Raw genomic sequence first — 14,780 nt, 5'->3', positions numbered from 1 at the left:
ACACTTTGTTGATTTTTGGCCTTTGGCAACAAATATTAGCCAAGGTTAAAAAAAAACAAATCAATAAGAAACACACATTTGCGAAAGCTATCATAGCCGTGCATAGAAATGCGCGATTGCAAACAAATAAGCACCAAACAGGTGTCCGCATGGCGCATGAACGGCTATCCTGGAAGTCCGTCATCACGTGCGCGCGCACCCGGAAGTGGTTGTGGGGAGTGTAAGTGGATGAGAAGTGGTTGGAGGTTTTGTGTTGGTTGAAAATTTTGATAACTTTATTGGCATTTGGACATGGCGAGAGCACAGTTCTCAACTGAGCCGATGATCCTTATATGTAAAGTAAGTGTGGCCATTGCAAATATGTTTATAACATCTGAGGGACAGGTAATTGCAATTTTGTGGGTGGGGCCTAGCAGAATCTCACTTGGTGCACATGCTACTTATCTGTACATTAGCTCCTGGGTATTGATGGGTCAATGATATTAACCACTTGCCTACTGGGTACTCATACCCCCTTCCTGTCCTGGCCAATTTTCATCTTTCTGCACTGTTACCCTTTGAATGACAATTGTGCGGTCATGCCACATTGTACCCATCTTAAATTTGTATCAGTTTTTTCAGACAAATAGAGCTTTCTTTGGGTGGTATTGACTTGCTGCTGTGAGTTTTACTTTTTGCTCGATAAACCACAAAATAGCTCATAATGAATAAAAGTCTGTTTATATTATAACATTTGGTAAACTGGTAATTTAGCAACACTGATGTGCGTTGATGAGGCAGCACTGGTGGGTGGCACTGCTGGCCACAGGTGGGCGGAACTGTTGGGTGGCACTGGTGGGCACTGATCATCGGGGCCGACCCCCTGCTTTGATAACTGCTGGTTCTCGGCAGTACTTTCCACACATTCTGACAGCGTGATGAAAGTGCAGCCAAGACCCGGCAAATGCATTTCCCGGTGATCAGCGTGTCATTGGACATGGCTGATCACATGGTAAAAAGCCGCTGTGATTGGCCTTTACCACATCACGTGATCAGCTGTGTCCTTAGGACACAGCAATCACGGAGAGCGCGTTCTGCCAGGATGTCATATGACACCCTCCCAGAGCTGCCTGGATGCAGTGTAGCGTTATTCGGCTATCTGCGGTTGCCCAATAGGTAACCAGCTAGGCCTTCATGGCTAATCTTTGAATATCTGGACATGTATACTGCGTATAATGCATTACATTCTACAATGTGTTGGTGTACATGGTATTACAGTGTGCAATGCGTTGCTGGATTCTGCATGACAGTGGACAGCGTATCACAGTGTGCAATGCGTAGCTCCAGCCTGCATGACAGTGTACAGTGCATTACAGTCTACAATGTGTGGGTGTACACGGTATCACAGTGTGCAATGCGTTGCTCCATCCTGCATGACAGTGTACAGTGCATTACAGTCTACAATGTGTGGGTGTACATGGTATTACATTGTACAGTGTATTACAGTGTGCAATGCGTTGTACACTGCAGTGTGCACTAAAGCATTTTACACTCATGCACTGTACACACTAACGCATTTGACATTTCTAGTGTGCAATGCGTTGGACAGTACAATGCATTTGCAGTATTGGTGTATGTTTTTATTAAGCACAGATAATTAATCTGATTTTAGTTATGAAGGAGAAGTCTTCTCTGTCCCCCTGTTTATGAGGTGGAGGACAATTGTTTTCCGAAGAAGAGAGGAGACATTTTTTTCAAGGAGATCTGTATAGATTTCCAGAGATATGTGTAGATGGTTGAGGGGCTGCATGTGATCTCCGGAGATAATTGGGATTAACGATCACCTGAGTTAAACCAGTGAATGAAAAGTGTAAAAAAACATGGATTGAAAATAATCTGCACTGACCACTGTGCTTTGTCAAGCCACATATTGGCACATTCTGGTTTCACACAGATGCGATGTGAAATTTGCAGTGTTTTCTGTGCAAGCGCTGCACCGCATCACAACCGCAACCCCTTCATGCCACCTGCTGCGGCTTTCTAGGTGAAGTTACCAACACACCAATATTGGTACACAAAGCGTATTGCGATTTGCCAAATTGGATGGCATGCCTATTCACACCCATGTGCATACCCTGAAAAAGGGTCCTGCACATTTTTGGCCCGGATGCGGTGCAATTTGAGGTGTGCAAAATGTTTGTCTCTAATTGCAACGCACACAAATTGCATGTGATTTGCCCAGGAGTGCGGTGTTAGACCACAATGCATGTATGTGAAGCCAGAATAAAAGGATGTGGATTTTGTCTATTTTTACTTGCGCATGTTAACATTATGTAAGTGCATTTTTCTTCTGTTTAACATGCTATAGAAATGCAACATGCATTTGGATGTTGTGTTTTTGTATGTGTATTTTGGAAGTATTCTAAACACACATTGACCCTAGGGCCACACTATATGTTATGCAGGCCATAGATGGGTCGAAAATCGGCCGATTTTTCGGCCGAAAATAAAATCGGCCGATTTTCGGATCGTTAGTGGGCTATTTGTTCAGCCATTTTTTGGTATTTTGGCAGATTTTTTTTTTCGGTAAAGTTGGAAAAAAAACGGCCGAATTTGCCGATTGGCCGATTTTCTCGGCAATGATGGGCAAATCGGCCGATTTTTTACTGATAAAAAATCTGCACATGAGCAGTGACCTGCAAGAGGAAGACAAAAAGAAGAAAAAGAAGAAGAGCATGATGAAGAAGATGATGATGATGAAGAGGATGATGATGATGAAGAAGAAGAGGAAGAAGAGGATGATGATGAAGAAGAAGAAGAGGATGATGATGAAGATGATGAAGAAGAGGGTGATGATGAAGAAGAAGAGGATGATGATGATGAAGAAGAAGAGGATGATGATGAAGAAGAGGATGATGATGCAGAGGATGATGATGAAGAAGAAGAGGATGATGAAGAAGAAGAAGAAGAGGATGATGGTGAAGAAGAAGAAGAGGATGATGATGAAGAAGAGGATGATGATGCAGAGGATGATGATGAAGAAGAAGAGGATGATGAAGAAGAAGAAGAAGAGGATGATGGTGAAGAAGAAGAAGAGGATGATGGTGAAGAAGAAGAAGAAGATGATGGTGAAGAAGAAGAAGAAGAAGAAGAGGATGATGATTAAGAAGAGGATGAAGAAGAAGAGGATGATGAAGAAGAAGAGGATGATGATGAAGAAGAGGATGATGATGAAGAAGAGGATGATGATGAGGATGATGAAGAGGAGGATGATGATGAGGATGATGAAGAGGATGATGATGAGGATGATGAAGAAGAAGAAGAAGAAGAGGATGATGGTGAAGAAGAAGAAGATGAGGATGAAGAAGAAGAAGAGGAGGATGATGAGGATGAAGAAGAAGAAGAGGATGATGATGATGAAGAAGAAGATGATGATGAAGAAGAAGATGATGATGAAGAAGGTGATGATGATGAAGAAGAGGATGATGAAGAAGAGGATGATGATGAAGAAGAAGGATGAAAAATGAGAGGAATTCCAGTATGGCAAAAAGTGTCCCTGCAGAGAGCTCCGCTATTTCTTTGACAGTTCCTTGACATTTACAGCGGTTGCAACATTGTATCTATTTGTTTCCGAATAAAAACATCTGTATCCGAAATGGATACAAATACATTGTTGCAACCGCTATAAATGTCAAAGAACTGTCAGAGAAATAGCGGAGCTCTCTGCAGGGACACTTTTTGCCGGCTGTAGATGGGATGAAAATCGGCTGATTTTTTTTTTTTTTTTTTTTTTTTTTTAACCATTGCTGGTAACGTCGGCCGCTTGAACAACCGATTTTTCATTTTTTAAAAGAAAAATCGGCTGTTTTTCTCTCCGTCTATGGCCTGCATAAGCATTAGTGTGCCTGGGGGAGGGGGGGACCTTTGGCCTTTCCAAACACAGTAGATGCTCCAAGAATGTTTCCTTGAACTCTTGAAATGGTTAAAAAGGAAAGACACTCTAGATGGCCTGCACTGAGAATTGACTGTCATGATGACGTGTCAATGATTATTTGCTCTCATTTTTCAGGAGTGGTACTGCTTGCGGTTGAAGCTGGTAGAAATCCACCTTCACGTCCTCCACTCACCTTCACTTGTGGCCAGTGGATATTTTGTGGCCGCAGGCAAGAACTGGCATCGAGGACCTGCATAATGACCCTGGCATGCCAGAGGTGGTTTGGAAGCAGCACAGCAATTTGACCATCCCTTTCCTCTATGTTGGTTTTAGGGTGCAGAATTGCTTCTCGTTCGTGAACGGACTGTCGCCGGATATCAGAGTCCCCATATTTTCAAGATATGTTTTAGCCATGTTGGCTTATTTTTATGTTATTTTCCAAGTGTGTCGCACCTAACCGCACAGTAGTGTGGTGCCATGCGTATTTGTGGCTGTGAATGGGGCTGTTTTTAATAGACGTGTGTAGGTGCAACAACGTTTTCATCATGGTACCTGCGCACATCTACAGAGGGCATTGCATTTCTTTGCTGTGCTGGAAAATGTGTGTTCTTGCATGCGTTTCTGCACCACCAATGGTGTGAACAAGTCCTAAGGGCTGGTTCACACTATAGAAACAGTCTAGATGTGTTCCTGATGGGTTTTTTTCATGCCCTTTTGGCAGGCATGTTTAGTGTGTTCCAGTACATTTTGGATGCGTTTTGGACATGTTTACATTGCATTTTTGTATCCCTTCCACTTATTTTTTTCTATTTTCTTTGTATTCAATGTAGTTAGGGACATGTGCGTTTTAGTACATTCAAGGATGTTTCAATGTGTTCCAGTACAGTTCTGTGCAGAAACAATGCAACGTGGTCAACTTTGTTTACAGCACCTGCAATGCATTGAAAATGCAAGCGCTGATGTGAACTATGACATTGACAACCATATAACCTTCTTTCTGTGCGTTTGTGATGCTGAAAAAGCAACTGAAACACATGTAGTGTGAACTGGCCCTAAAGGTTATTAGAGGTCAGGGAACAGGACTGACCAGGAATTGTGAATTCAATCAGACTAGTGGTGAGATACAATCAGCAATTGTATAATAATGTGAGATCTGAGCTGTAGCTGATAGAAAATGAGACACATTCACTTGATCAGTAAATAGATAAAGAGTGGGGCGGTGATCCATAGATTTGCATATGGGACAGGTGGTGATGGGGTGGGGGAGGGGGTCAAGTTGTATAAGGAGACAGATTTAAAAGAGATAAAAGTTACAATGAAATATACACGGCATGAAACTTGCACATTTCCTAATTGGCAGAAGAACAGTACGCAAGTAACATTCATCCACTTTCTAGTCATTAGGCAAAATCATAATTGATTGATCAATATTCCTGCCACAACCCAGAAAATTGATCTCCATTTTTTTGGGATGTTGCCAAGACTGGGATTAGAACCCATGACCCAAGTGCTGTAAGTTCTGAGCTCTAACCACTAGACCACTGTGGGAGACACAGTTTGAGCTATAATGTAGAATAGTTACATTGTTTAAAAATGATAAAGCAAGCGCTGGTCAAATGATATAGACTAGTAAAATGGTATTACACAAGATAAATATAACCACGAACAGTAGTGCATGAACTCGTGAAAGGTCATCCACCCCTGTGACAGTGTACTACACTATTGAGCACCTTTCTGGCTCCTGTGGCTGAGCTAATTCCTCCCCATGACCATTTGGGCACCCACCCGGATGGATGGATGGATGAAGCTGGATGACTAACCCATAACTGCCAGCATACCGCTGCACCCCCAGATGTGTGATGTGTATAACCCATACATATTAATACTTTTGTTCTGGTGAGTGTAGACCAGTCCCAAGGGTGGTTTACCTTTCACAAGTTCATGCACTACTGTCCGTCACGGAGAGACCACACGTGCCATTCATAGGCACTCTCTGAGTTGGTACTCTCACACGAAGGACATTCCATTATTCAGGAATGATTCTATGAACTTATTTTAGCACCATTTACAATATTACATCATTGTTGCAATTCTTTGCACTTTTTTGTTTTTACATGCATTCATTATTGATCACATGCATTTATAGCGCTGCACTTGTCTTTACCACAGAATAGTTACGTGATTAAAGAGAATGAAGATATATAATTATATTGGGAAATTAGAAGTATATAAATTATTTGAGATATAAGTGTGAAAATGTTTAACATTTGAGTACAGAATGTATGACATTCATTAGTAAATGCATTAGTTTCCTGATCATTTTGGAGACACAGCAAGAAAAGAAATAGAAGAAAATAGAAAATTCTAATACAGGTGCACTATTTATTACATTCTAAGAATTCTCTTTTGCCATCATAAGAACGCCAATGTTAATAAAGCCCGCACTTGTGCGCCATCTAGCGAACATATCCGGTATTGCACCTAAAAATGTGCCAGACGGGATACCACATTTAGTGATAGCAAAGTAGTCAGTAGACGCTCGTCAATGAGCTTGCTAGACGCTGGTCAGATGACTGATTGACCGGAGTCTGCCTGAATGGTCAGTCTCTGCTAGTACACTCACATCTTAGTGAATCAAGGCCGTTGAGTCCACGGATCATTTTTTGCCACTTTTTTTTTTTTTTAAACAAAGTTGTCATTTTAATGATATATTGCTCATGCATGCCCTGGGTATATGTGGAATAGGACCCTAAAACACCTTCTTCTACTTCTCCCAAGTATGGGGATACCACTTGTGAGAGACTTTTGGCAGCCTAGCTACATATAGGCCCCCAAAATCCAATGCTTTCAAAGGGCATATTTCCTCATATCACTTCCCCACAACCTATCGCTCTTTGGGAGGCTCTAAAATGCCAGGATAGTACAAACACCCCCCCCCCTTGTAAAGTAGATACCCCAAGGAATAAGAGGCATGGTGAGTATTTTTACAAATATAATTTTTGTTACGGGTTTTGAAAAAGAAAAGAAGAAATACATTTGTATTCTTCGTTTTCCAAAAACATGAGGCAACAAATGAGATCTTCAAAATAATCACCATGTCTCTTAGCAAATACCTTGGAGTGTCTACTTTCCAAAAAAGGGTAATTTGGAGGGGTTGCGTCTAGTATCCTGGCATTTCAGGGCCAACATTAGAAGCTTATGCCACACAGCACCCACTCTTGAAGACCAAGTCTTTACTGACACTTTCTGTAAACATGAAAACTTTTTTTGCTAGAAAATTACTTTAAACCCCCAAACATTATATATTTTTTCAAAGCAAAGGCTCTAGAGAGTAAAACAGTGGGTGTTGAATTTTTTTACGTCACACAGTATTTGCACATCAATTTTTCAAACGCAAATCTTTTGGGGGAAAAATACGCTTTTTAGAATTTTAATGCACAAAAACACAATATATTGCCCAATTGTTTGATATAATATAAAAGATGATGAACCCTGGCCCCTCACTCACCCACTAGGCACCCTCCTACGTCCACAAACTGCTGCAACCCCCGCAATCTAATACCTGTCCTCCTGCTCCCCACAACCACCCCTCCATTGTCGTTTGCACTCCTGAACGCCCGATCGGTTTGCAACAAGCCCACCGCCATCCATGACCTCTTTATCTCCCGCTCCCTCAACCTCCTAGCGGTCACCGAAACCTGGATCCAAGCCACTGACTCTTCCTCCCCTGCGGAACTCTCCTATGGAGGTCTTGTCTGGACCCATTCACCCAGACCGAGCGGTCATAGAGGTGGTGGGGTCTGCATGCTTTTGTCATCGCTGAGCACCTTCCAGGTCCTCCCAAACCCCCCCTCTCTCTCCTCCTTTGAGGCCCACTGCATCTGGCTATTCTCTCCTACCCCTCTGAGGATTGCAGTAATCTATCGGCCTCCTTGACCCGTATCCCACTTCCTCAACGATTTCTCCGCCTGGTTACCCTTCTTCCTCTCCTCAGAGCAACCCACCATCATCCTTGGAGACTTCAATATCCCTATCAACGTCAATAACCCGGCTACATCCTAACTCCTCCACCTAACCTCTTCTTTTGCACACGCACAGTGTACACAGTCCTCCACCCACTCCGACGTGAACACCCTGGACCTTGTTTTCTCTCATCTCTGCACCCCCACAACCTCACAAACACCCCTTTCCCTCTCTCTGACCACAACCTCATTACATTCTTTGTCTCCCCGTTCTCAAACACCTCCCCCCCAAACGTCAAACCATCACCAGCCGTAACCTCCGCAACCTGAACCCTGCCCCTCTCCACTCTGCGGCTGACCGACTTTATGACAGTATCCTTCCACTGTCCTTTCCTGACCTTGCCACTACTGCTTATAACAACTCGCTGTCAGCCACCCTAGACTCCTTAGCAACCCTAACCACACGTAGCATTAGACCCCAACCGTTTCATCCATGGCAGAATGACCACACCAAGAATCTTAAATGACGCAGTCGTGCGCTGGAACGATTATGGCGCAAAACCAGATGCCAAAAACCGTTCACCCTATACAAATCTGCGTTCCTCACCTACACCTCCTCCCTCCACGCTGCCAAACAAGCCTACTTCGTAACCCTCATCAATACCCTCTCCTCCAGTCCTCGACGGCTCTTCTCCACTTTTAACTCCCTACTCTCTCTCCCCCCCCCCACCTCCACCCAGTACCTCACTCACCGCCCACGAGATTGCTAACCATTTCCAAAACAAGATCGACGCAATCCGTAGGGACATCGCCAATGCTCAGACTTCCACCCCACTTAGCCTACCTCGCAACTGCCCAGACCCCCACCCCACCTAACATCCCACACATTAAAACCCCCCCAACACTCCACTCTTTCGACCTTGCTACCACTGAAGAGGTCACTAAGGTCTTCTCCGAACTCCGCCTCACCACCTGCCCCCTTGACCCTGTCCCCACACTCCTACGGTCACCCTCCTCCTCAATCCTACGCTTCCTCACCCACATCTTCAATCTCTCCCTCTCTACTGACACATTCCCCTCCCCCCTAAAGCATGCGCACATCACCCCCATACTCAAAAAACCATCCCTGGACCCCACCGACCTGAACAACCTTAGACCCATCTCTCTGCTGCCATTTACATCCAAACTCCTTGAGTGCTTAGGCTATAATCGCCTAAGCTCCCACCTCAACGACATCAACCTCCTTGATCCCCTACAGTCTGGCTTCCGTTCCCTGCACTCCGCCGAAACCGCCCTATTTAAACGACCTGCTAACTCCCAAAGCTAATGGCCACTACTCGGTCCTCCTACTCCTCGACCTCTCCACTGCCTTCTACACAGTTGACCACCCCTTCCTCCTAAAAAAAACTATACTCCCTTGGCATCAGAGACTCCGCTCTCTCCTGGCTTTCCTCCTATCTATCCCAGCGCTCCTTCAGTGTTACCTATAGCGCTGCCACCTCCCCCTCTCTCCCCCTCTCTGTTGGGGTCCCCAAGGCTCTGTCCTCGGGCCCCTTCTCTTCTCCATCTACACCTCCTCCCTTGGCCAACTGATACACTCCCACTGCTTCAACTATCACCTCTACGCCGATGACACGCAAATCTACCCCTCGCCTCACCCCTTCAGTCTCCGCCCGAATCACCTGCCTACTGAATGACATATCTGACTGGATGTCACTCCACTTCCTCAAATTAAAACTTTCTAAAACCGAGCTCCTAGTTTTCCCCCCAGCCCGTGCCCCCCCCCCCCCAACCTCTCCATCGACCAATAACGCCACCATCAGTCCCACCCCGCAAGCCAAAGTTCTAGGTGTCACTCTAGACTCCAACCTATCCTTCCAGCCCCATGTCCAGTCGCTGGTAAATTCATGCAGGCTCCACCTCCGCAGCATCTCCAAAATACGTTCGTTTCTAACCCCAGACACTACTAAACAACTCATTCACTCCCTTATTATCTCACGACTCGACTACTGCAACTCCCTCCTCACTGGCTTACCTCATCACAGACTCTCCCCACTTCAGTCTATCCTGAACTCAGCGGCCAGACTCATCCACCTTACCAACCGCTCCGTATCCGCCACCCCCCTCTGTCATTCCCTCCACTGGCTTCCGATTGCCCAATGCTTAAAATTCTACTAACATTGGCATACAAAGCTATTCATAATACTGCCCCAAACTACCTCACTGACCTGATATCCAAATACCACTCAACACGTACTCTTCGCTCCTCACAAGACCTCCTACTCTCCAGTTTCCTGGTCTCCTCCTCCCATGCCCAACTCCAGGACTTCTCCAGGTCTTCCCCCATCCTATGGAACTCACTACCCCAATCCATCAGACTGTCATCTACCCTCCTCACCTTTAGGCGCACCCTGAAAACCTATCTCTTGAGGGAAGCCTACCCCGCCTTCACCTAACAGCCGATCTCCTCCACTCCTCCTACCACTCCATCCCCCACAGCCATTTCCTCCTGTACCACTATCCCCTCCCTCCTAGATTGTAAGCTCCAAGGAGCAGGGCCCTCGAACCCCTCGTGTATTGTATTGTTACTGTATTGTCTCATGTACTGTCCCCCACTATAGTGTACAGCACTGAGCAAACCTTTTGGCGCTATATAAATACCGTATAATAATAATGATGTTTACATACCAATCAATGCTTGCAGGTGCGCGCGGGGGGGCAAGGTTTTTTTTTTTTTTTGCACTGTCCCTTTTTTTTCTATTTTTTAAAATCATTTTTATTGCTATCACAGGGAATGTAAATATCCCCTGTGACTGCAATAGGCATTGACAGGTATTCTTTTTTTGAGAAATCTGAGGTCTACTAGACTCTAGATATCTCCTCTGCCCTTACATCATCTGATCTCACCAAGATCAGTGTGATTAGATGCTCTCCCAATTTACAAATGGCGCTGTTTATATCTTGAAAAACTGAAGTGATGAAATGCTCATAGCTTCCGATTTCTTAGACTATAGAAATGATTGGAGTCTCTGATCAGCTCTGTGGTCAGCCAGCAGTACTGCCGGCTGCATTTTTGGATTCCCTTGTGGTACAGGAGAGCCAATGCAAGATTGCGTCACTTTACCAAGAGCTGCTACTCGCTACTGCTACTTTTTTTTTTTAATATGATATTTTTACTTTTTATTTTTTTTTTTACATTTTTCAATACTTCTGTTGATCAGTGATCAGGGATTTTTTTTTCTTTGCTTTGCAGGAGAGATAAAGATCATTTAGCCTGCAATGCAAAGCTTGCGGTCATGAATCTAACTCATTCATGAACTGCCATCAATGAGTTACGTTTTTGACAGCTCAAGATAGTGATCTGTGATTGGTTGGAACTGGTCACATTGAACAGGGTGCTGTGATTGGCCCCATGTATCATGTGACAGCTGTGGGCCAATCACAGCTCACTAGGAAGAGAAGCAGAGCTATTATAAATGAGATTGATTCATAACAGCTTTGCTTACATTGTGATCATGTGATCGCATAGCGATCACATAATCACCTGGTCCCGTTCACCGGGATCTTCATTCCGCTGTGTCGGCCAGACAGGGCAGTTGCAGTGGGGGAGCCCCCTTGTGTTAGTACAGCCAGAGCAACGTACAGGTAAGTCGCTTTGCCTGTATCTGCCGCGCAGCCGCAGTACATGGCAGGCGGGAAGCGGTTAAGCCAGGTTCTGTTTTTTTTGTTATAAATTATGAACAAACAGTGTGTGTTTGTTTTTAAATTACTTTTGAGCTATAGCACAATGGGAGTTTGCTATATGTAAAGAAATGTTGGTTTTACCAACCCCTCAACAGCTATCCCTTTTAGCTGCAAAGGTAGCAGCCGAGGGTGTACACATGCCATGGCTGTGATGCTTTGCTTCACAACGGTGGCAGGAACTATACTCGTGACCCATTCAAGTCAAAAAGCTTTTGTGGGATCCAAGGGGTTAAAGCAGTTGATGAGGAGACAATACAACACCTCCTCACTGCCTGTCAAACGCTCTCTGAAGAGCGTCCCGAACATGGATGGCTCTTCTGAGAGCATCACACGTGAACAAGTCCTCATGGTGACCCTGTGACTGCTCTGGCGGTGATCACGGACAATGTAACTGCTGTGACAGTGGTCACGGACACTGTAACTGGTGTGGTGGTCATGAACACTGTAACTGGTGTAGTGGTGTAGTGACACTATGACTGATGCAGCAGTGGTTAAAGACACTGAATGAGTGATGGTGATTAGCACTGGTGACACTATGTTAAAAAATGTATATTTTTTGTTTTTTAAAATGGTCGCCAAATTGGTTGTTTGCAGCGATCACATGGTGCCTGGGTTCATCACAGTGGCCCAGTACCAATCACACTGTTTTTGTCTGGTGGTAGCAGATTGCGCCACTGTGCACCTCAATGGTGTTTAAGCAAGGCACACTAGCTGGTAGACATATGTCATCCACCCGGGATAAGGAGGCTTACACCTTGCCATTGTATTACAGTGGGCCGGGCGGGAGATGGTTAACCTACATAATATGCATGTATTTATTTCCCTTTTGTATAAATAGAATTATATTGTCAGAGGCAGGGAGGAAATATGGCTTCTATCATTTTTTGCAATGGGCTTCCTAAATCAGCATCTCTTTTTTTTCAGATCAGTTGAGGTTAGGATAATTGGGGTGAAGATCCACAAAACTTATAATCAGTATTCAATATGATGTGATAAATTTTGCTTTACATTTATTATTTTCTTGTCTGGAATTTTCTACTAAGCACTGGTTCACACTGGATCCAACTTTGAAATCGTGCAACTTCACTTGAAGCCACACAATTTCAAAGTCAGATGGCAGTGTGACTTTGGTTGTGACTTCAGAGACATCTGTGCGACTTCATGCAAGTCTATGCAAGGCACACCCCAAATCAGGAAAAGGAGTACAGGAACTACTTTTCTAATTAGTTCTACTCTGACAAAGTTGGAGTTGCACCAATTAGAACAGTTCAATTGCCGATCATTGCATGCGATTTGTCACACAATTTTAATGGTCAATTCACATGACAATTTGCATCGGTGTGAACCAGGGCTTAGTAGAACATTATTTATTATTAAAACATTATTGATTTCCTTTCATTTAAGTGTTCCCTTTTCTGCTCTTTACAGACTTCCCTCGATGTGTGTATTGTGGAGCTTCGCTTTTCTTCTTCCTGGTTTTCTCTTTTTTCCCTTCCTGTAAATGTGACCCTGAATTATTCTGCATCTGAAGAGTGCGAGTTTTATGAAGAAATATCAGAGATTGCTGGAATGGTTCAACTTGTGGGTGTGAACACACCAAAAGTTCAGCGGCTAAGTGTAGGAGACTTTATGACAATTACTTTACCTGACAAGACTCTGTTGCCTGGTGAGGTGTTTACAGCATCAATAAGCCTCCGCCAAAACTGGACACAGCCTGTCTTTAGCCTTAGGTGAGTAGTTTGATTTGGAGCTGTTTTAATAGCCACTTGACCTATGGAAGGACCAGAACATTTTTTTGCTATTCAGCACTGTGCTACTGTAACTGGCAATTGCTTGGTCATGCAACACTGTACCCAAATAAATTTATAGCATTTTTTTAAACACAAAGCTTTCTTTTGGTGGTATTTGATTACCTCTGGGTTTTTTTTATTGTATAAACGAAAACAGACAGAAAGATAAAAATGTTTTTCTACTTGCTGTTATAGAATATATCCAATTAAAAAAAATCAAATTCCTTCATAAATTTAGGCCAAAATGTATCCTGCTACATGTGTTTGTTAAAATAAAAAAAAGTGTATATTGGTTTGTGTGAAAGTTACAGCATCTACAATGGTGTGTGTGTATGTATGTGTATATATGTATATATATCTATCTCTACACACACACACACACACGTGCAAAAGTTCATTTATTTCAGGAATGCAACTTAAAAGGTGAAACTAATATATGAGATAGACTCATTACATGCAAAGCAAGATAGTTCAAGCCATGATTTGTCATAATTGTGATGATTATGGCTTACAGCTCATGAAAATCCACAATCTCAGAAAATTAGAATATTACATGCAATCAATAAAACAAGGATTGTACATAGAACAATATCGGACCTCTAAAAAGCATAAGCATGCATATGTACTCAGTACTTGGTTTGGGCCCCTTTTGCAGCAATTACTGCCTCAATGCGGCGTGGCATGGAAGCTATCAGCCTGTGGCATTGCTGAGGTGTTATGGAAGGCCAGGATGCTTCAATGGCGGCCTTCAGCTTTTCTGCATTGTTCGGTCTCATGTCTCTCATCTTTCTCTCGGCAATGCCCCATAGATTCTCTATGGGGTTCAGGTCAGGCGAGTTTGCTGGCCAATCAAGCACAGTAATCCCATGGTCATTGAACCAGGTTTTGGTGCTTTTGGCAGTGTGGGCAGGTGCCAGGTCCTGCTGGAAAATGAAGTCAGCATCCCCATAAAGCTCATCTGTGGAAGGAAGCAGGAAGTGCTCCAAAATCACCTGGTAGATGGCTGCATTGACCCTGGACTTAATGAAGCACAGTGGACCAACACCAGCAGATGACATGGCTCCCCAAATCAACACTGACTGTGGAAACTTCACACTGGACTTTAAGCATCTTGCAGTGTGTGCCTCTCCATTCTTTCTCCATACTCTGGGTCCTTGGTTTCCAAATGAGATGCAAAAGATGCTCTTATCAGAAAAGAGGACTTTGGACCACTGAGCAACAGACCAGGTCTGTTTTTCTTTAGCCCAAGTAAGACGCTTCTGACATCGTTTGTTGTTCAGGAGTGGCTTGTCAAGAGGAATACGACATTTGAAGCCCATGTCCAGCCTCAGTCCACTCCTGGTGAAAGTCCCCAACACTTTTGAATGGCCT

General features: G+C 43.9%; 1 protein-coding gene across 1 annotated transcript in view; it reads left to right on the top strand.

Annotated features, from left to right (window-relative positions):
- The window catches only part of LOC149441590 (transmembrane protein 132A-like), a 555,893-nt gene that overhangs the window by 158,763 nt on the left and 382,350 nt on the right, over positions 1-14,780 (top strand). The window contains exon 4 of the mRNA XM_089657142.1: positions 13,048-13,349. Coding sequence (XP_089513268.1) covers positions 13,048-13,349 — 302 coding nt within the window. The remainder of the gene's footprint in view (positions 1-13,047; positions 13,350-14,780) is intronic.

This window comes from Staurois parvus, unplaced genomic scaffold (assembly GCF_062004578.1).
Source record: "Staurois parvus isolate SC_StPar_1 unplaced genomic scaffold, SC_StPar_1.0 ptg000969l, whole genome shotgun sequence".
Classification (NCBI taxonomy): Eukaryota; Metazoa; Chordata; class Amphibia; order Anura; family Ranidae; genus Staurois; species Staurois parvus.
The sequence above is the reverse complement of the archived record's forward strand: the minus strand, read 5'-3'. Positions and strand labels throughout refer to the sequence as shown.